Below are 20341 nucleotides of genomic sequence, written 5' to 3' on the forward strand. Positions count from 1 at the left end.
TGTCAGCTGTTTTGAACAGTTGACATGTGCCTCTAACAGGCGCTGGTGGAATCGCGATCCACACACGTCTGTTAACCCGTTAAATGCCGCTGTCAATCTCTGACAGCAGCATTTAACTCACTCTTCCTGGAAACACACCTGAAATCCCACCCATTGGTGACCTCGCCCCCCGGAAGAAGCTGGCTGCAAAACATGCGTCGGGGTGAGGGAACGCTGAGCAGACATTTGTGACCTGTTGCTACCGGTAATGCTACCTTTACTAATAATAGCTTTACTTCTGGGCATAACAGACAATCTCCATCACAGCTATTATATCATTACTATTGCATTACTATTGCTATCATTACATTACTATCTGGGCATAACAGACAATCTCCATCACAGCTATTATATCATTACTATTGCCTTTGCTCTTTGGGTGTTATGATATTGGGATTTATACTGTCTTATGTCTCATCTATTTACGGTACCTATTTATAAGGGGGAACTTCATTGGGATATTGTTCACATATAGTTTTACGCTGGTTATGGATCGTACCTACTTATAAACTTGAGCAATTTTTGTTCTTATAAGGTGGGCCTTTTTCATATGTATCCCTTGCCCTTGGTTACTAATATTAATTTTAGTGCAATATTCCCCCCTTTTTTCTGCTTGGTGTCCCTTGATGGTATTTTGCTTTTTACATGGTACTTTTTAATTAATACTTAATAAAGTTGATTTTTAATATTATTTAGCATTGGATCTTCATGTTCCCATGGGTATTACACATTTGGGAGTTTTCTGTTGTTATGTTTAGAAAGCTATTACTAACACAGAATGTATAACATCATGATGTCAGATTAGACTTGTTAGAAAATAATGCTCAACCTGAAATCATTCTCAAATCACAAGAAGAGTTTACAGTTGTGCTGATAGTTGACTATATTTATTACTCTAGATCTTATTGTCTTTCAGTATTGTGCTGGAGTCATTAGACGCAACTTTTTGCAACTAGAACCTGAGGATCAAGATAATTATATCAAAGTTTGTGCCTATGAATACAATGACTGTGAAGCTACAGACAAGAGATCATGTGCATGTTCAACATTTACAAGCATAGCTTTTCTCTGTGCCAAGAGTGGATGCTCAGACTCTTTGAGTGCTTGGAGAAAAGATCAACATGTAGTATGTGGTATGTACTTTGATGATAGGCAAGTGACAGTGACCACATTGTCAGTCCATAGGCACTGACAAAGAGCCTTTTGAACCTCCTCCTTCCTCATGGCAACCCACATCTTTATGATCATCTCTATAAGTAATATTTTGTACAAATGAAAGTATGAATTAATACATATACTTTGCTATATGCTTTCACAAGGGGTCTAGATATTCCTGATTGTGCTCTAAGTACTTTAATGTACAAAACTAGATGGTGCTTTAAGTAAAATTTTCTTTACCAGCAATTATATTGGTCATAAAAAAATAGTCATGCTAGAATAAAGACCCATTCAGAGTTAGTATTCTAAATAGAAGAAAATACATCTCTGATATTTTATCAAACTGAGTAGAAGATATGAACGTGTCTGTGTCTATACATTTCAAAGTAATTAACTTGCTATACAGTATTTATAAATAATGTATTAAAATAACATTTTAACTTTAAAATTTGTAGAAAGAATGTGATTCAGTTAGGAGTTCTTTATATACTGTATAATTATAGCTATAAAAGTGTACTTGATTTACGAAATCACCTTTAAAGATCCACTTTTTTATCTGTCTAGGAGCACCAGTGTGTCCCAAAACACAAGTCTTTGACGACTGTTCCCCTATTTCTCAACGGACATGCTCAAATCTATCTCCTAGTGAAGTTGTGGAAGTTGTAGCCGGCTGTACCTGTCCTGAAGGTAAGATGAACATAAAATTTCATATTTTGTGTATACCTATCTCATACATCTATGTCATATTCTTAGGATATTCTATATATGTATAGATGTGAGTCGACCCAACAGTACCTACATCTGTCTAGAAAAGAGGACCCAGCCAGAAAAGGGTGCTGTCAGGGAGAGGTGGTCGGAACTGCAATACATATGAGTAGGAATTATGACTACCTTCTCTGCGTACATCAGTGAGCACCAGGGCTGTTCTAAAACCATTCTCTAGATAGGAGCAAGTCATATTACTGGAACCCATGCTAATATAAAATGACGGGATATCCTTTAAGACATGTCTTAATCCCCTCACGACATGCACCATACATGTATTGTACATGTCGGGTCTCCCCCTTTGATGTGGGCCCTGGGGTTCCGATCTTATTCCGATTTATGTCTCCTTTTAAGTGCGCCCTAAAAGCGATAAATAACTTTATTTTTTAGCAATATTTTTTGCAGGACAAGATGTAGTTTTCAATTGCATCATTCACTTTACAACATGATACATTGAAAAGGAGGAAAACAATTGCAAATGGGTTTACATAACAAAAGAAAAAAATACAATTCCGCCATTAATTTGTTTTACTGTCTTTTTTTGTATAGTAAGCATGATCTGGTTAATTTAATTATTGAGATACTAAACTAAATAGTTTTTTTATTATTGTATTAGTGGTTAAAAAATTCAAAACTTTATAAAAAAAATGTTTTTTGTTGCCATTTCCTCAGACTCGTAACTTTTTTTATTTCTAAACCAGTGGAGTTGTGTGAGGACTTACTTTTTGAGTGGAGAGCAAGCATTTTTATTGATACCATTTTAGGGTACATATTATGTTTTAGTCACTTGTTAAGATTATTTTTGCACCTTGAAAGAGCAAATTTTTAAATATCTTTACTGATCAACTGGGGAAAAAGGGTGATCCTTGCTTTGTCCCCTTAGGAGACTTGAACCAGTGATCCTTTTATCACATGTTCTACAGTATTCACTGAAATAATAAAGAATTGCTGGATATAATGTAAATAATGGTTTCCTATGTAACGATGCCTGTGACTTGGCTTCACAGGAGTATTCAGATGGCTGCTATGGGGTTTTCCAGCAGTGATTGACAATGACATCTAAATAGGTAAACAGCATCAATTATAGCTCACTTGAGTTCTTGCTCTTACAAGGAGGTGCTGGCTGTATTGCACAGATTGCATCTGCCTTGTGTGGAGCAAGCTCAGCTTTTGACTCTGCGTTACAAAGGCGGACCCTGGCATAGATATACAGTTATGTCAGCTATCACAGTGATCTCAGCACCTTGACCTCAGCTAATTAAACACAAAAAAATGCTCACCAATACCAGTTCGATTTATACTCTCAGCAGTCTTGAAATCCGTAGAGAAAACTTGTCAGCTTCAGCAAGTAAATATAAAAATAGAAAATGCTCTGCTAGATTTATAGAAAAGTATGAATCCTTTATTTAACGTTAATTAAAATTACATATGAATGTCAGGTAAAAACAGTAACAAATGATGCGTTTCGACCCTTAAATGTTCTTAGTCATATCAAGAATAGCGTTGAGCGATACCTTCCGATATTTGGAAATATCGGTATCGGATTGGATCGGCAGATATCCAAAAAATATTTGATATCGCCGATACCGATACCCGATACCAATGCAAGACAATGGGACAAAAATATCGGAATTAAAATAAACCCTTTCTTTCCTTGTAGGTTAATTCTACATGAAGGAAAACAACTAAGAATAATGTAAGATGTATCGGGGGAGGTGGAGGAGACATTAAAGGCATAGAGGTTTAGCCCAATCAAATGGAATAGCAGGAATTAATTTTTGTTTTTAAGACGTTCGGAGTTACAAAGATATTGACTATGTTAAGATTTTTTATATTTGCTCAGATATTTATGTTTCACTACTTCCATGCTCTTCACCTTCTTTTTTACTTCTCCCACACTTTCTTCTTCATCATCCTCAGCAGCAGCATCTTTTTCATCAACTTCTTCTTCACCTTATTCATCTTCTTCTTCTTCACCTTCTTCCTATTATTCTTTTTTTTTACATTCTTCATATTCTTCTTATTCAATTCTTCTTCTTCTTCATATTCTACTTCTTCATCTTCTTCATATTCTTCTTCTTCATCATATTCTTATTTGTGACAGGCATTCCTGTAGTTGTTATCTATAAAAGTTGGAAGATTACATCTTCCGTTCTGCCTGTCACAACAGATTTACAACAGGATTTGTCCGCGTTCAGTTGGCCTGCAGCAGCAGGTTTTTTCCAGGGGCACCAAGAGGAGGAACAGACTCATCCCCATACACTGCTTAGTCTCCTTCTGCTTATAATTTAGATAATATCTTTTGCTCTGATTTTTAGTCTTATGCTTAATGTTCTTCTGCTTTTTGTTCTGCAGCTTCTTGTTTATTCGGTTTCTTGGTCTTCGGGGTCGTCATCTCCAGGGTCGTTGTCTCCGGGGTCGTCGTCTTCTTCGGGGTGGTCTTCAGGGTCGTCGTCTCCAAGGTCGTCGTCTCCGGGGTCGTCGTCTCCAGGGTTGTCGTCTTCTTCGGGGTGGTCTTCAGAGTCATCGTCTCCAGGGTCGTCATCTCCGGGGTCATCGTCTTCTTCTGGGTGGTCTTCAGGGTCGTCATCTTTAGGGTCTTGAAATTGGAAATGTAGCAGAAGGTACAAGTAGAGTTGAGCGACCTTGACCTTTTTAGAGTCGAGCCGGGTTTTGCGAAACCCGACTATGTCCAAAGTCGGGTCGAGTGAAATCGGCCGATTATGACGTAAAGTCGGGATCGACCGAAACACGAAACCCAATGCAAGTCAATGGGGCAGCATAGTCGGCAGTGAGTGGGGGCCAGGAAAACACCTAGAGTGCCCATTTTAATGTCAAAACCATCCATTCTTCTTAATGAAGCTTGTCAAGCGTAATTTACCTTAAAATAATTGGAAGGCATTTGAAATTGGGGGTCATTTGGCTAAAGTTGTGGGGGGTAGGGCTGGTTCAAGTAATTAGTGGGCCCAGTAAATCTGGACCACGTCACGGCAGTGGAGCAGGGAGAGGTAAGTATTTCAACTTTGCAAGTGCTGTGATCCTGAGCAAGCAGGGGGGGCCCACTCGTTGGCATTGGCACTGGCACAGGGCCCCTCAAAGTACAGCGGTGTGTTTGCACGGCGGGGGCGCCTCCCACCGGCAGCAACACTTTTGCGTACTATGAGAGGCCCTGTGCCAGTGACGTCGCCAACTAGTATTCCTCCCCCCACCTGATGAAGGAACCTGCACTTTCATCTGCACCTTCCTCTTTGTCCCCGTGTAAGGTGGTATGGTATGCGGGAAGAGCAACCTGACTTTCAGCAGGGTCACAATGTTGTTGTGTAGCGTGCACGGGGAATGTTGCGTTATGGGTCAATGTACCAGCAGACTCATCTATCACTGGCTGGGCAATGGGCACGATGAAGTGGAAACACAGATATAGGCCCAAAGAATAAAGTGGGCTAAATGCAGTTCAAAATTGGTAACACAGGAATAACCAGGGGGCATTGCAGTGGAGGACAACTGGAATGAGAGGCTGACACAGAGAGTAGGGCCAAATCAGTAAGTAGTCGAAATGCAGTTCAAAATTGGCAACCGTAGTAAACAGGCGGCACAGCTTTGTTCAGTGGAGGAGAACAGCAAGGAGTGGCAGACACCGATAGTAGGCCCCAACCCAACTAGTAGGCCAAATGCAGTCTAACATTAACAACTACTTAACGAGAGGCTGAAAATGGAATTTCAGGACAGGAAACCAGGAGAACAGCAAGGAGTGGCAGACACCGATAGTAGGCCCCAAACCAACTAGTACGCCAAATGCAGTTGTTCCATTTAACCACAATTTAATGAGAGCCTGAAGATAGAAGCTCAGGAAAGGCAACCTGGGGAACACCTTGGAGTGTAACACACCATCTCTCTCCACCCGATACCCATTTTGTAGGCCTAATGCAGTGTAGTTTTCTACAACTACTAAACGAGAGTCGGAAGATCGAAGCAATGGCGAGGAAACCTGGAGAACACCTTGGAGTGTAACACACCATCTCTCTCCACCCCATTCCCCATTTTTTAGGCCTAATGCAGCCTACTTTCCGACACCTACTAAACGAGAGCATGAAGATCGAAGCTCAGGAAAGGCAACCTGGGGAACACCTTGGAGTGTAACAACAACCTCTCTCTACACCACGGAAGGGCTGATTCTTAGGAAGGAAGGCTGTTGTAAATAAGCATTGCGCGTCCGAGGGTGATTATATTCTTATTCGGTATCTACTCACCCTCGGACGCGCCATGCTTCTTGATTTGTAATTAATGTTTATTTGCAATGTGCTTTTGACTTACTCAATTATTTTTTTAATTATTGATTTTATTAAATTAATAGTTTAACATCTTATTGGAAATAATTTAAAGGAGACGCGACAGGACAACACTCGGTGGATGCCATATCTGTGTTAACAACTCCAAAAAACTTTCAGTTAACTTCTTGCAGGAGAAAGAAATTGTAGCTGTTGGACCTTTGTAGTACAGTTCCAGATATTTGTTGTGTGTTTGTTTTGATTGTTAAAATGTCTGCATTTGAGATCTCAACACGATCTTATTTTTTATAATCAAATTAATTTTTTAAATATTTTATTAGGTTGGTTCAAGGGGTACACGGGCCGCAGTAGACAGGTCAGTGGAGGCCTAGTGGAAGGAGGGACCGCAGATGCGCCACTGTTTCACCCATACACAATTAGTAGGCCTAATGCAGCGTAGTTTCCAACAGCTACTAAACGAGAGCCGGAAGATCGAAGCTCAGGAAAGGCAACCTGGGGAACACCTTGGAGTGTAACAACAACCTCTCTCTACACCACGGAAGGGCTGATTCTTAGGAAGGAAGGCTGTTGTAAATAAGCATTGCGCGTCCGAGGGTGATTATATTCTTATTCGGTATCTACTCACCCTCGGACGCGCCATGCTTCTTGATTTGTAATTAATGTTTATTTGCAATGTGCTTTTGACTTACTCAATAATTTTTTTAATTATTGATTTTATTAAATTAATAGTTTAACATCTTATTGGAAATAATTTAAAGGAGACGCGACAGGACAACACTCGGTGGATGCCATATCTGTGTTAACAACTCCAAAAAACTTTCAGTTAACTTCTTGCAGGAGAAAGAAATTGTAGCTGTTGGACCTTTGTAGTACAGTTCCAGATATTTGTTGTGTGTTTGTTTTGATTGTTAAAATGTCTGCATTTGAGATCTCAACACGATCTTATTTTTTATAATCAAATTAATTTTTTAAATATTTTGTTAGGTTGGTTCAAGGGGTACACGGGCCGCAGTAGACAGGTCAGTGGAGGCCTAGTGGAAGGAGGGACCGCAGACAGGCATCGAAGGCCTAAAATAATCACACATGGCTGTAGGCAATTTTAAATTGGTTCCAGGGGTACACGGGCAGCAGTGGTGTGGTCAGTGGAGGCCTAGTGGAAGGAGTGACCACAGACAGGCATCGAAGGCCTAAAATATTAACACATGGCTGTAGGCAATTTTAAATTGGTTCCAGGGGTACACGGGCAGCAGTGGTCTGGTCAGTGGAAGTCTAGTGGAAGGAGTGACCGCAGACAGGCTTCCAAGGCCTAACATAACAAAATTGGGCTGGCTGTAGGCACTTTAAATTGGTTCCAGGGGTACATGGGCAGCAGTGGTCTGGTCAGTGGAAGTCTAGTGGAAGGAGTGACGGCAGACAGTCTTCGAAGGCCTAACATAACAAAATTGGGCTGGCTGTAGGCACTTTAAATTGGTTCCAGGGGTACATGGGCAGCAGTGTATGGTCAGTGGAAGTCTAGTGGAAGGAGTGACCGCAGACAGGCTTCGAAGGCCTAACATAACAAAAATGTCAAAACAATGGTATTGTCAGTGCCAGGCATTGAAGGATGTCAGCGCCTAGACTACACATTGGTGAAGCTGTGAGAGATAATTTTGCTAGTGGTAGAGCACTGTTTGAGCTGGGGGGGGGGAACTGGCTTGTGGCCGGCGGTACAGGCACAGGGCCCCTCATATTACAACGGTGAGTCTGACGTTGGGTGCGCACCACCACCGCCAGAGACACTTTATTGTACTATGAGGGACCCAGTGGCAGTGCCGTCGACCAAAAGCGGCCACACCCACCTCTTCAGACAAACAGCACTCTCAAGGGTCCAAGCGCAAAGTGGCGATAGCACGACCCCGTGTGGGGAGTTTGGCCATTTCGTGAGGTGGAAACATGTCGTATGCTGGACAATCAGGTGAAGAAAATTACGAGATTGGAAAAGTCATTCAGAATAGTCCACAGGCAAGACCTTTTCATAGGAAAGCTAGGTGTCAGCCGGGCAGGGTGGGGCAAAAGATTTTGAAATCCAGTTGTGGTTCATTTTAATGAAGGTTAGATCATCTACATTTTGGGTAGCCAGACGAGTCCTTTTTTCTGTTAGTATTGAACCTGCAGCACTGAATACTCTTTCTGATAGGACACTAGCTGCCGGGCAAGCAAGCTCCTGCAATGCATATTCTGCCAATTCTGGCCAGGTGTCTAATTTGGATGCCCAGTAATCAAATGGGAATGACGGTTGAGGGAGAACGTCGATAAGGGATGAAAAATAGTTTGTAACCATACTGGACAAATGTTGTCTCCTGTCACTTTGAATTGATGCTGCAGTACCTGTCCTGTCTGCGGTCATAGAAAAATCACTCCACAACCTGGTCAGAAAACCCCTCTGGCCAACGCCACTTCTGATTTCTGCCCCTCTAACACCTCTGGTCTGCTGGCCCCTGGAGCTCGTGTGAGAACGATCACGGGCGCTGTGTGCAGGGAATGCCAGAAGCAAACGGTCAACAAGAGTTGATTGTTTTGTTGCTAATATTAGTTCCAAGTTCTCATGTGGCATAATATTTTGCAATTTGCCTTTATAGCGAGGATCAAGGAGGCAGGCCAACCAGTAATCGTCATCGTTCATCATTTTTGTAATGCGTGTGTCCCTTTTGAGGATACGCAAGGCATAATCCGCCATGTGGGCCAAAGTTCCCATTGTCAAATCTGCGGTTGTGCTTGGTTGAGGGGCAGTTGCAGGCAAATCTACGTCACTTGTGTCCCTCAAAAAACCAGAACCCGGCCTTGCCACGCCACCAATTTCCCGTGCCCCCGGGAAAGCTTCCTCATTAAAAATATACTCATCCCCATCATCCTCCTCATCCTCCACCTCCTCTTCGCCCGGTACCTCGTCATGTACACTGCCCTGACCAGACAATCGCTGACTGTCATCAAGGCTTTCCTCTTCCTCTGGTGCAGACGCCTGATCCTTTATGTGCGTCAAACTTTGCATCAGCAGACGCATTAGGGGGATGCTCATGCTTATTATGGCGTTGTCTGCACTAACCAGCCGTGTGCATTCCTCAAAACACTGAAGGACTTGACACATGTCTTGAATCTTCGACCACTGCACACCTGACAACTCCATGTCTGCCATCCTACTGCCTGCCCGTGTATGTGTATCCTCCCACAAAAACATAACAGCCCGCCTGTGTTCGCACAGTCTCTGAAGCATGTGCAGTGTTGAGTTCCACCTTGTTGCAACGTCTATGATTAGGCGATGCTGGGGAAGGTTCAAGGAACGCTGATAGGTCTGCATACGGCTGGAGTGTACAGGCGAACGGCGGATATGTGCGCAAAGTCCACGCACTTTGAGGAGCAGGTCGGATAACCCCGGATAACTTTTCAGGAAGCACTGCACCACCAGGTTTAAGGTGTGAGCCAGGCAAGGAATGTGTTTCAGTTGGGAAAGGGAGATGGCAGCCATGAAATTCCTTCCGTTATCACTCACTACCTTGCCTGCCTCAAGATCTACAGTGCCCAGCCACGACTGCGTTTCTTGCTGCAAGAACTCGGACAGAACTTCCGCGGTGTGTCTATTGTCGCCCAAACACTTCATAGCCAATACAGCCTGCTGACGTATGCCAGTAGCTGCCCCATAATGGGAGACCTGGTGTGCAACAGTGGCAGGTGCGGATGGAGTGTTTGTGCGACTGCGGTCTGTGGACGAGCTCTTGCTTCTGCAGGAGGACGAGGAGGAGGAGGAGGAGGAGGGGGTGCGAACGGCTACAGACAACTGTTTACTAGACCGTGGGCTAGGCAGAACTGTCCCAAACTTGCTGTCCCCTGTGGACCCTGAATCCACCACATTTACCCAGTGTGCCGTGATGGACACGTAACGTCCCTGGCCATGCCTACTGGTCCATGCATCTGTTGTCAGGTGCACCTTTGTGCTCACAGATTGCCTGAGTGCATGGACGATGCGCTCTTTAACATGCTGGTGGAGGGCTGGGATGGCTTTTCTGGAAAAAAAGTGTCGACTGGGTAGCTCGTAGCGTGGTACAGCGTAGTCCATCAGGTCTTTGAAAGCTTCGCTTTCAACTAACCGGTAGGGCATCATCTCTAACGAGATTAGTCTAGCTATGTGGGCGTTCAAACCCTGTGTACGCGGATGCGAGGCTAAGTACTTCCTTTTTCTAACCATAGTCTCATGTAGGGTGAGCTGGACTGGAGAGATGGAGATCGTGGAACTAGCGGGGGTGCCGGTGGACATGGCAGACTGAGAGACGGTGGGAGATGGTATTGTTGCCGCCGGTGCCCTAGATGCAGTGTTTCCTACTACGAAACTGGTGATTCCCTGACCCTGACTGCTTTGGCCTGGCAAAGATACCTGCACAGATACAGCAGGTGGTGCGCTAAATGGTGGTCCTACACTGCCGGAAGGGATGTTGCGTTGATGACTAGCTTCATTGGCCGAGGGTGCAACAACCTTAAGGGACGTTTGGTAGTTAGTCCAAGCTTTCAAATGCATGGTGGTTAAATGTCTATGCATGCAACTAGTATTGAGACTTTTCAGATTCTGACCTCTGCTTAAGGAAGTAGAACATTTTTGACAGATGACTTTGCGCTGATCAATTGGATGTTGTTTAAAAAAATGCCAGACTGCACTCTTTCTAGCATCGGATACCTTTTCAGGCATTGCAGACTGAGCTTTAACTGGATGGCCACGCTGTCCTCCACCAGGTTTTGGCTTTGCCACGCGTTTTGGGCAAGATACGGGCCCGGCAGATGGAACCTGTGGCGATGTTGATGCCTGCTGCGGCCCCTCCTCCTCCTCTGCTTCAGAACTGCTGCCGCCTGCACCCTGTTCCCCCAATGGCTGCCAATCGGGGTCAAGAACTGGGTCATCTAATAACTCTTCTTGTACCTCCTGCGCAACTTCGTCTGTGTCACCGTGTCGTTCGGTGGTATAGCGTTCGTGATGGGGCAACATAGTCTCATCAGGGTCTGATTCTTGATCAGCACCCTGCGAGGGCAATGTTGTGGTCTGAGTCAAAGGACCAGCATAGTAGTCTGGCTGTGGCTGTGCGTCAGTGCACTCCATGTCAGATTCAATTTGTAATGGGCATGGACTGTTAACTGCTTCACTTTCTAAGCCAGGGACGGTATGTGTAAAGAGCTCCATGGAGTAACCCGTTGTGTCGCCTGCTGCATTCTTCTCTGTTGTTGTTTTTGCTGAAGAGGACAAGGAAGTGACTTGTCCCTGACCGTGAACATCCACTAACGACGCGCTGCTTTTACTTTTACCAGTTTCACGAGAGGAGGCAAAAGAGCTAGAGGCTGAGTCAGCAAGATAAGCCAAAACTTGCTCTTGCTGCTCCGGCTTTAAAAGCGGTTTTCCTAATCCCAGAAAAGGGAGCGTTCGAGGCCTTGTGTAGCCGGACGACGAACCTGGCTCCACAGCTCCAGACTTAGGTGCAATATTTTTTTCCCCACGACCACCTGATGCTCCACCACTACCACTACCCTCATTACCAGCTGACAATGAACGCCCCCGGCCACGACCTCTTCCACTAGACTTCCTCATTGTTTTAAAAACGTAACCAAACTAACGTTATTTGTTGCAGTCACACAACTTACACGGTGAGCTATAACTTCAGTATGATTTAGCTACCCCTTTACAGGTTGGTGAGACCACCGCGAAAATCAGGCACAATGTTACACACTCTTTTTTTGGTGGCTGCAAATTAGAGAGATGCCCCACACGCAGGACTGTCACTGAAGCACAAATGTTAATATTAATGTCACACTATTATTTGTTTTTTATTTTTATTTTTTTCAGGAACACTTTAGAAACCCCCCCCCAAAAAAAAAATTGATTTTTGCAGGGAGAATTTAGAAAACAAATGTAACAAACTATATGCTTTCTATGGGCCACTGAGTGAGAGATGACGCACACAGGAATCAGGAGTGGCACACAAGCCCAGAGGCCAATATTTTTCTACCAATGATTGATGGAGTTATTTTCTCTGGTAGATTTTGGAACCCAAATCAAGGAAAAAAAATATAGGCTTTCTATGGACCACAATTGGAGAGAGAGAGAGAGAGAGAGAGAGATGGCACACCCAGGAGTCAAGACTGGCACACAAGCAGAAAGGCCAATATTAATCTCCCACTGTTTTTTTTTTTTTTTTTTTTTTTTTCAGGGAGACTTTAGAAAAAAAAAAAATAAAAAAAATATGATTTTATCAGGAAGAATTTAGAAACCAAATAAAATAAAATTATTTTTTCAGGGAGAATTTAGAAAACAAATAAAACCAAAAATAGGCGTTCTATGGCCCACTGACTGAGAGATGACGCACACAGGAATCAGGAGTGGCACACAAGCCCAGAGGCCAATATTTTTCTACCAATGATTGATGGAGTTATTTTCTCTGGTAGATTTTGGAACCCAAATCAAGGAAAAAAAATATAGGCTTTCTATGGACCACAATTGGAGAGAGAGAGAGAGAGAGAGAGAGAGAGAGAGAGAGAGAGAGAGAGAGAGAGAGAGAGAGAGATGGCACACCCAGGAGTCAAGACTGGCACACAAGCAGAAAGGCCAATATTAATCTCCCACTGTTTTTTTTTTTTTTTTTTTTTTTTCAGGGAGACTTTAGAAAAAAAAATAATAAAAAAAATATGATTTTATCAGGAAGAATTTAGAAACCAAATAAAATAAAATGATTTTTTCAGGGAGAATTTAGAAAACAAATAAAACCAAAAATAGGCGTTCTATGGCCCACTGACTAAGAGAGAGAGAGAGAGATGGAACGCTTAGTACTGGCACACAAGCCCAAAGGGCAATATTAATCTCCCTTTTTTTTTCCAGGGAGAATTTCTAAAACCCCCCCCAAAAAAAAAATAGGCTTTCTATGGCCCACTATTTGTGAGAGAGATGGGACGCTCAGGACTGGCACAGATGGCACACTCAGGACTGGCACAGAAGCCCAGAGGCCAATATTAATCTCCCTTTTTTTCTGGGAGAATTTATAAAACCAAAAAAATATTTAAATAGGCTTTCTATGGCCCACTATTTGTGAGAGAGATGGCACGCTCAGGACTGGCACAGATGGCACGCTCACAACTGGCACACAAGCCCAGAGGCCAATATTAATCTCCCTTTTTTCAGGGAAAATTTATAAAACCAAAAAAAAAATTAAATAGGCTTTCTATGGCCCACTATTTGTGAGAGAGATGGCACGCTCAGGACTGGCACAGATGGCACGCTCACAACTGGCACACAAGCCCAGAGGCCAATATTAATCTCCCTTTTTTCAGGGAAAATTTATAAAACCAAAAAAAAAATTAAATAGGCTTTCTATGGCCCACTATTTGTGAGAGAGATGGGACGCTCAGGACTGGCACAGATGGCACGCTCAGGACTGGCACAGAAGCCCAGAGGCCAATATTAATCTCCCTTTTTTTCTGGGAGAATTTATAAAACCAAAAAAGTATTTAAATAGGCTTTCTATGGCCCACTATTTGTGAGAGAGATGGCACGCTCAGGACTGGCACAGATGGCACGCTCACAACTGGCACACAAGCCCAGAGGCCAATATTAATCTCCCTTTTTTCAGGGAAAATTTATAAAACCAAAAAAAAATTTAAATAGGCTTTCTATGGCCCACTATTTGTGAGAGAGATGGCACGCTCAGGACTGGCACAGATGGCACGCTCACAACTGGCACACAAGCCCAGAGGCCAATATTAATCTCCCTTTTTTCAGGGAAAATTTATAAAACCAAAAAAAAAATTAAATAGGCTTTCTATGGCCCACTATTTGTGAGAGAGATGGGACGCTCAGGACTGGCACAGATGGCACGCTCAGGACTGGCACAGAAGCCCAGAGGCCAATATTAATCTCCCTTTTTTTCTGGGAGAATTTATAAAACCAAAAAAATATTTAAATAGGCTTTCTATGGCCCACTATTTGTGAGAGAGATGGCACGCTCAGGACTGGCACAGATGGCACGCTCACAACTGGCACACAAGCCCAGAGGCCAATATTAATCCCCCTTTTTTCAGGGAAAATTTATAAAACCAAAAAAAAAATTAAATAGGCTTTCTATGGCCCACTATTTGTGAGAGAGATGGCACGCTCAGGACTGGCACAGATGGCACGCTCACAACTGGCACACAAGCCCAGAGGCCAATATTAATCTCCCTTTTTTCAGGGAAAATTTATAAAACCAAAAAAAAAATTAAATAGGCTTTCTATGGCCCACTATTTGTGAGAGAGATGGGACGCTCAGGACTGGCACAGATGGCACGCTCAGGACTGGCACAGAAGCCCAGAGGCCAATATTAATCTCCCTTTTTTTCAGGGAGAATTTATAAAACCCAAAAAAAAAAAAATAGGCTTTCTATGGCCCACTATTTGTGAGAGAGATGGCACACTCAGGACTGGCACACAAGCCCAAAGGCCAATATTAATCTCCCACTGTATTTTTATCAGGGAGAATTTATACACCCCACAAAAAAAAATACAGAAAAATGAAAAGGCTTTCTATGGCCCACTATGTGAGAGAGATGGCACACACAGGGATGGCACTCTAGCAGAAATGCCAAATTGCCAATCTTAATCTCCCACCAAAAAAAAAAAAAAAAAAAAAAACAGGGAATGTCCTACAATTACTATCTCCCTGCCTGCAGTAATCTCAGCCAGGTATGGCAGGCAGCTACTATCTCCCTGCCTGCAGTAATCTCAGCCAGGTATGGCAGGCAGCAATAAGGAGTGGACTGATGCACAAATGAAATAAAAAGTGTGGACAAACAAAAAAGATAGCTGTGCAGAAAGGAAGGAACAAGAGGATTTGTGCTTTGAAAAAAGCAGTTGGTTTGCACAGCGGCGTACACACAGCAATGCAGCTATCAGGGAGCCTTCTAGGGCAGCCCAATGAGCTACAGCGCTGAGGGGAAAAAAAAAAAAAAAAAACTTCCACTGTCCCTGCACACCGAGGGTGGTGTTGGACAGTGCAAATCGCTGCAGCACAAGCGGTTTTGTGGTTAATGGACCCTGCCTAACGCTATCCCTGCTTCTGACAAAGCGGCAGCAACCTCTCCCTAAGCTCAGATCAGCAGCAGTAAGATGGCGGTCGGCGGGAACGCCTCTTTATAGCCCCTGTGACGTTGCAGACAGCAAGCCAATCACTGCAATGCCCTTCTCTAAGATGGTGGGGACCAGGACCTATGTCATCACGCTGCCCACACTCTGCGTTTACCTTCATTGGCTGAGAAATGGCGCTTTTCGCGTCATTGAAACGCGACTTTGGCGCGAAAGTCGCGTACCGCATGGCCGACCCCGCACAGGGGTCGGATCGGGTTTCATGAAACCCCGACTTAGCCAAAAGTCGGCGACTTTTGAAAATGTTCGACCCGTTTCGCTCAACCCTAGGTACAAGAATGCTGAGGAACTGCCAAGAACCAGCTGATGGTACTGGAACCCGGATGGCTGCCCAAAGCTACAAGAGCCAATGGAACTACCGAGGACCAGCTGATGGTACTGGAACCCGGTTACTAAGCAGAAGGTACCCGTGCCAGAAAGCACTACCAAGGACCACCAGACGTTGGTGGAACTCAGATACCCAGAAGGAGGCACCTAAGCCAAAGGCTCTGCCTGGAACCAGCTGACTGTACTGGAGCCAGGATGGGGAGCAGAAGGTACAAGAGCCAAAGACACTGCCGAGGACCAGCTGACGGTAGTGGAACCCGGATGGGTAGCAGAAGATACAAGAGCCAATGGAACTACCGAGGACCAGCTGATGGTACTGGAACCCGGTTTCTAAGCAGGAGGTACCCGTGCCTGAAAGCACTACCAAGGACCACCAGACGTTAGTGGAACTCGGATACCCAGAAGGAGGCACCTAAGCCAAAGGCTCTGCCTGGAACCAGCTGATGGTACTGGAACCAGGATGGGGAGCAGAATTTACATGCGCAAAGACACTGCCGAGAACCAGCTGACTGTACTGGAACCCGGATGGGTAGCAGAAGGTACAAGAGCCAATGGAACTACCGAGGACCAGCTGACGGTACTGGAACCCGGTTACTAAGCAGGAGGTACCCGTGCCAGAAAGCACTACCAAGGACGACCAGACGTTGGTGGAACTCAGATACCCAGAAGGAGGCACCTAAGCCAAAGGCTCTGCCTGGAACTAGCTGACGGTGCTGGAAGCAGGGGGACCTATTCAAGATTGTCTTCCAAAGAACCAGCTAATGGTGCTGGAGCTCAGAAAGGCAGCAGAAGGTCCACAGGAAAAAAAATTGCTAGGCCGCGACCCGGCCGTAGTTACCGAAAACCCACAGTCCTACAGGGGGAGCTTGTCCTATCGGCACCACGGAACCAGGCTTGTTTGCCAGTTCCCGCAGCCCACATAGGAAGCACCTAAACTGCAGGCACCATAGAGTTGGCTAACCCGACCGCAACCCGATACGACAATGTATTGGAGGCAAAGTGACCTTGACACTACCCGGAAACAGCCGGCGTGCTGGAACCAGGCTGGGCAGGAGGGAGTACCCGTGCCAAAGAAACTTTTGAGCAGCAACAGGCGATGTTGGAGCCCAGGGTCAATGCTAGAAACTGAGTGGAGAATTTGCCGCACACACAGCAGGGGAGCAGCTGGCATTACTGAACCCCAATAACAGAGGAGCAACTGTTGACTGTGCAGACAGCACTTCCAGGCAGCAACTGGTGGTGTTGAAGCCCAGGGATTACAGGAGAAACAGAGTGTAGGCTGAGGCCTACACTTGAGGCAGTTTAATATCTGTTGTAGTGTGAGCATGGAGGTAGCAGGACTAATTGCCGGATACACAGCAGGGGAGCAGCTGACATTACTGAACCCCACTAACACAGGAGCTAGTGTTTTTCTCTGTGCAGACCGCACTTCTGAGCAACAACTGGCAGTGTTGGAGCCCAGGAAATCCAGGAGAAACAGAGTGCAGGCTGAGGCCTACACTCGAGGCAGTTTAATATCTGTTGTAGTGTGAGCGTGGAGGTAGCAGGACAAATTGCCGGATACACAGCAGTGGAGCAGCTGATGTTACTGAACCCCACTAACACAGGAGCTACTGTTTTTCTCTGTGCAGATGGCACTTCCAAGCACCAAAAGGTGGTGTTGGGGCCCAGGGATTACAGAAGAAACAGAGTGTAGGCTGAGGCCTACACTCGAGACAGTTTAATATCTGTTGTAGTGTGAGCGTGGAGGTAGCAGGACAAATTGCCAGATACACAGCAGGGGAGCAGCTGACATTACTGAACCCCACTAACACAGGAGCTAGTGTTTTTCTCTGTGCAGACCGCACTTCCGAGCAACAACTGGTGGTGTTGGAGCTCAGGGAATCCAGGAGAAACAGAATGTAGGCTGAGGCCTACACTCGAGGCAGTTTAATATCTGTTGTATTGTGAGCGTGGAGGCAGCAGGACAAATTGCCGGATACACAGCAGGGGAGCAGCTGACGTTACTGAAATCCAATAACATGGCAGCAAGTGTTGACTGTGCAGATGGCACTTCTGAGCAGCAACTGGCAGTTTTGGAGCCCAGGGTCAATCAGGGTATAAGCCGAGGCCTAACTTGAGCTAGTTTAATATCAGTTGTAGTGTGAGCGTGGATGGAGCAGGAGCAATTGCCAGATACACAGCTGGGGATCAGCTGACGTTACTGAAACCCGATACCACTGGGTCATGTGTTGACTGTGCAGACGGCACTTCTGAGCAGCAACTGGCGGTGTTGGAGCCCGGCGATTACAGTTCAGGTGGTAGAAACATGAACACAACAGGAGACCTGGATACTGTTGCCAACCAGTTATTTAATCTGGAAGAGGAGTGGCAAATTCCTGCGAGATCCAGGTCTTGTTCATTTTCAGAAAAGTAAGGCGGCCAACGTTATCGGAGGATAAGCGCTTGCAGTGTTCTTTCAAGCAGGCAGATAAGGGGGATGGTCATGCTGACTAGTGCATCATCTGCACTCGCCTTCCCCTGACGAAGCCGTACGGGTTACGGCGATACGTGTTGGGTCGCACCCCGCTCCTAGTTCTATCTGGGGCCCCCTTTGGTGGGTATCTTCCTCTTCATCCTGGTCGAGTCTTGGTCTTCATTATGGCTCGGACTTCGGGCTTTGGGCTGTTTTCTCTGCACATATGATGGGGTTGTGATTCACACCCATTCATTTGTGCTAGCCTTGATATTTGTTCTTATATGGACTATGGCACTTTATGTATCTACTATTTAGCCTGGGTTATTCCGGATGTGGGACGGTCCTCTATTCTTTTCTGTCCCATCTGGATTCATACTGGCCATTTGACCGACCATATATCTTATGATTGCTATAGAGGATCCTGCCTACTTGTTATTACAGGTGTACTTGCATCTTCTGATATATGCATAGTGGGATATATTACTGTTGTTGTCTATTTATGCTTGTATCATTATACTATATACTGATTGTGATTTTCCACTTTTTATGCACTATATGGATGTTTTATCTGTAGGGGGTCCATGAGTGGGGTGCTGTCTTGTTTTTACTTATGTTTTATGTTTTTTTGCTGTGTTTATGTACCCAATAAAGTTTGATATATTGCTATTTTTGGTGTAGTGTGCGGGCTTTACGGTAGTGCTTTGTTTCTTTTTCTAGCTCTTGACTGTGCAGACGGCACTTCTGAGCAGCAACTGGCGGTGTTGGAGCCCGGGGATTACAGTTCAGGTGGCAGAAACATAAACACAACAGGAGACCTGGATACTGTTGCCAACCAGTTATTTAAACTGGAAGAGGAGTGGCAAATTCCTGCGAGATCCAGGCCTTGTTCATTTTCAGAAAAGTAAGGCGGTCAACGTTATCCGAGGATAAGTGCTTGCAGTGTTCTTTCAAGCAGGCAGATAAGGGGGATAGTCATGCTGACTAGTGCATCATCTGCACTCGCCATCCGCGTGGAATCATCGAAGGCACGCAAAACCTGGCAGATGTCCTGCATAGTGGCCCAATCAGTGGTTGTGAAGTCTGAACGGCGCGCAGTGTGACTTTTTTGCGCCTGATGCAGCTGGTACTCCATTACTGCTGGCTGCTGCTCATACAACCACTCTAACATATGTAATGTTGAATTCCACCTGGTGGGTAGGTCACATATGATGTGATGTTACAGAAGGTAGAATCGGCGCTGCAGAGCTGCAATGTGCGATCTTGCCATGCTGAAACGCCACAAGTGAGCACACTCTAGGCAGACCTTGTGCAGCAGTGGATCAAGATCCGGATAGTCCCTCAAAAAACTCTGGATGACCAAGTTGAGCACATGTGCCAGACATGGGATGTGAGTGAGGTTGCCTAGGCCCGGAGTTGCCACCAGATTTTGGCCATTGTCACACACTACCATGCCTGGCTGGAGATTTGCTGGCACAAACCACACGTCGCTCTCCTGCTTGATGGCATTCCACAGCTCCTACGCTGTGTGGCTTTGATTCCCCAAAGAAATTAATTTCAATATGGCCAGTTGACGTTTGGCCACGGCTGTGCTCATATCGGTCGTAACAGGTAAGCGTTCACGCGTCCATGTGGAGGTGGACTGTGACGGCTCCTGCAGCGATAATTCAGAGGAACTGGAGTTTGAGGAGGAGTCAATGTGTACAGACTGGATTCCTGCAATCCTTGGAGTTGGCAGAACACGTACAGCGCCACTCTGAAGATCTGTACCCAGCTCAACAACATTGACCCAATGGGCAGTGAGTGAAAGTTATCGTCCCTGTCCATGGTGACTGGTCCACGCATCGGTGGTGAGGTGGAACTTGCTACTGACGGCGTTTAGTAGCGCATATTTAATGTTTCCCTCCACATGCTTTTGCAGGGCAGGGACGGCTTGCCTGCTGAAATAAAAGCGGCTGGGCATGTTGTATTGTGGGACTGCCAATGCCATCAAGTTACGGAAGGTGTCAGTCTCCACCAGCCTGAATTACAGCATTTCAAGGGACAGTATTTTTGCAATGCCAGCATTCAGAGCCTGTGCTCGGGGTGGTTTGCCAAGAATGGCCACTTTTTCTCCCATGCCTGTGCTAC

General features: G+C 45.2%; 1 protein-coding gene across 22 annotated transcripts in view; it reads left to right on the forward strand.

Annotated features, from left to right (window-relative positions):
* The window catches only part of LOC138676110 (mucin-19), a 769116-nt gene that overhangs the window by 229410 nt on the left and 519365 nt on the right, over positions 1-20341 (forward strand). For all 22 annotated transcript variants that reach the window (XM_069765013.1, XM_069765031.1, XM_069765021.1 and 19 more), the window contains 2 exons: positions 956-1172; positions 1762-1884. In XM_069765013.1, coding sequence (XP_069621114.1) covers positions 956-1172; positions 1762-1884 — 340 coding nt within the window. The remainder of the gene's footprint in view (positions 1-955; positions 1173-1761; positions 1885-20341) is intronic.

This window comes from Ranitomeya imitator, chromosome 4 (genome assembly GCF_032444005.1).
Source record: "Ranitomeya imitator isolate aRanImi1 chromosome 4, aRanImi1.pri, whole genome shotgun sequence".
NCBI lineage: Eukaryota > Metazoa > Chordata > Amphibia > Anura > Dendrobatidae > Ranitomeya > Ranitomeya imitator.